Here is a 2,500-nt window from a genome sequence, read left to right on the forward strand (position 1 = left end):
GTGTGCGTGTGTGTGTGTGTGCGTGTGTGTGTGTGTGCGTGTGTGTGTGTGTGTGTATGTGTGTGTGTGCGTGCGTTTGTGTGTGTGCGTGCGTTTGTGTGTGTGTGTGCGTTTGTGTGTGTTTGTGTGTGTGTATGTGTGTGTGTGTGTGTGTGTGTGTGTGTGTGTGTGTGTGTGTGTGTGTGTGTGTGTGTGTGTGTGTGTGTGTGTGTGTGTGTGTGTGTGTGTGTGTGCGTTTGTGTGTGTGTGTGTGCGTTTGTGTATGTTTGTGTGTATGTGTGTGTGTGTGTGTGTGTGTGTGTGTGTGTGTGTGTGTGTGTGTGTGTGTGTGTGTGTGTGTGTGTGTGTGTGTGTGTGTGTGTGTGTATGTGTGTGTGTGTGTGTGTGTGTGTGTGTGTGTGTGTGTGTGTGTGTGTGTGTGTGTGTGTGTGTGTGTGTGTGTGTGTGTGTGTGTGTGTGTGTGTGTGTGTGTGTGTGTGTGTGTGTGTGTGTGTGCATCTATTTGTGTGTATGTTTGTGTATGTGTGTGCATGTGTGGTGGGCTGCGGGGAGAGGTTTGAGTGTGTGTGTGTGTATGTGTGTGTGTGTGTGTGTGTGTGTGTGTGTGTGTGTGTGTGTGTGTGTGTGTGTGTGTGTGTGTGTGTGTGTCTGTGTGTGTGTGTGTGTGTGTGTGTGTGTGTATGTGTGTGTGTGTGTGTGTGTGTGTGTGTGTGTGTGTGTGTGTGTGTGTGTGTGTGTGTGTGTGTGTGTGTGTGTGTGTGTGTGTGTGTGTGTGTGTGTGTGTGTGTGTGTGTGTGTGTGTGTGTCTGTGTGTGTGTGTGTATGTGTGTGTGTGTGTGTGTGTGTGTGTGTGTGTGTGTGTGTGTGTGTGTGTGTGTGTGTGTGTGTGTGTGTGTGTGTGTGTGTGTGTGTGTGTGTTTGTGTGTGTGTGTGTGTGTATGTATGTCTGTGTGTGCGTGATCAGTTTCATGCAACTGGATGCGTAGTTGTGAGAGTTGCAACATATACCATGCCATTATATCTCTCGTGACTCGATTGACCCGAATTTGTCTTTTTATCCTTTAATTCTCTCTCAAACATATCTTAAGCCCTACCCTGCTGTCGCCGCAGGGGCCCAATCATAAGCCCCTGTTGCCCACACCCGTTCTCAGGAGATATGCCTTTTTCGTCCGCAGGCACTGAGCGGATTCCTGATGATGATGACGCAGGGCGGAAAGCTCCTCTACATCTCGGACAACGCTGCAGAGTACCTCGGCCACTCCATGGTGAGTACCAACTTTCTACCAATCACAAAAAGGAATAAGAATACTGCACCCGCCTGCTCTTTCCATGTCAAAAAGGGCGTCTAAACGGCATACACACACACGAAAGTTTGCGTTCAACCCATCTCCACTATGATAGTACAATTGGTAAATATACTTACCAGTTGTACTATAATAGTGGAGATGGGTTGAACGCAAACTTTCGTGTATGTGTATGTAACTCGAGCATACAAATATATAAGAAAAATTGCGCTCAACTTATATCTCTCCTAATGGTGTAATGGTTTAAGTCAGTGTTGCACTGGTCACGTGCGGGCCGTAGGTTTGAGTCCTCGGGCGATCCACGTTTCAATTTCTGCGTTGCCTCCACGGCTCTTCCGATGTTGATGGCTTAGAATTAAAGTGCATTGTGGTTGATAAAATTTTATCTCTAATCACTGGGACCCATTCAGTGTTGTACATATATATATATATATATATATATATATATATATATATATATATATATATACATATATATAATGTGAGTGTGCGTGTATGTGTGTTTGTGCGTGTGTGTGCGTGTGTGTGTGTGCGTGCATATATATATATATATATATATATATATATATATATATATATATATATATATATATATATATTGCTGATAACCGTAAAGAAAACTGGAAAAGAAATTAGAATTATATATATGTATATATATATATATAATATATATATATATATATATATATAATGTGTGTGTATGTGTGTCTGCGTGTGTGTGTGTGTACATATATATATATATATATATATATATGTATATATATATATATATACATACATTATGTACATACATATATGTATATATATATATATATATATATATATGAATATATATATACATATATATATTGTTGATTACCGTAAAGAGAACTGGAAAAAAATAGAATTCCTAAGCGCTTTCTTGATATTTCACATCTTCAGGGGAATATTCCCCTGAAGATGTGAAATATCACAAAAGCGCTTGAGAATTCTAATTTCTTTTCCGGTTTCCGTTGTTGTTATTCAGCAATCTATTGGATCACGTGGTTTTGTGATTTTTCTGCATATATATATATATATATATATATATATATATATATTTATATATATATATATATATATATATATTTATATATATACTTATAGGATGTACATATATTGTGGTCTCACATTTGTGACAACTGCTGTAATGGAAGCCATTCAAAATCTTCAACATT

At 39.4% G+C, this 2,500-nt stretch overlaps 1 protein-coding gene across 2 annotated transcripts in view; it reads left to right on the top strand.

Annotated features, from left to right (window-relative positions):
• LOC143041546 (uncharacterized) overlaps positions 1-2,500 on the top strand; it is a 209,428-nt gene that overhangs the window by 159,807 nt on the left and 47,121 nt on the right. For both annotated transcript variants that reach the window (XM_076213543.1, XM_076213544.1), the window contains exon 4: positions 1,176-1,265. In XM_076213543.1, the coding sequence (XP_076069658.1) occupies positions 1,176-1,265 (90 nt within the window). The remainder of the gene's footprint in view (positions 1-1,175; positions 1,266-2,500) is intronic.

Source organism: Oratosquilla oratoria, chromosome 31, assembly GCF_046742065.1.
Source record: "Oratosquilla oratoria isolate Oo_2021 chromosome 31, ASM4674206v1, whole genome shotgun sequence".
NCBI lineage: Eukaryota > Metazoa > Arthropoda > Malacostraca > Stomatopoda > Squillidae > Oratosquilla > Oratosquilla oratoria.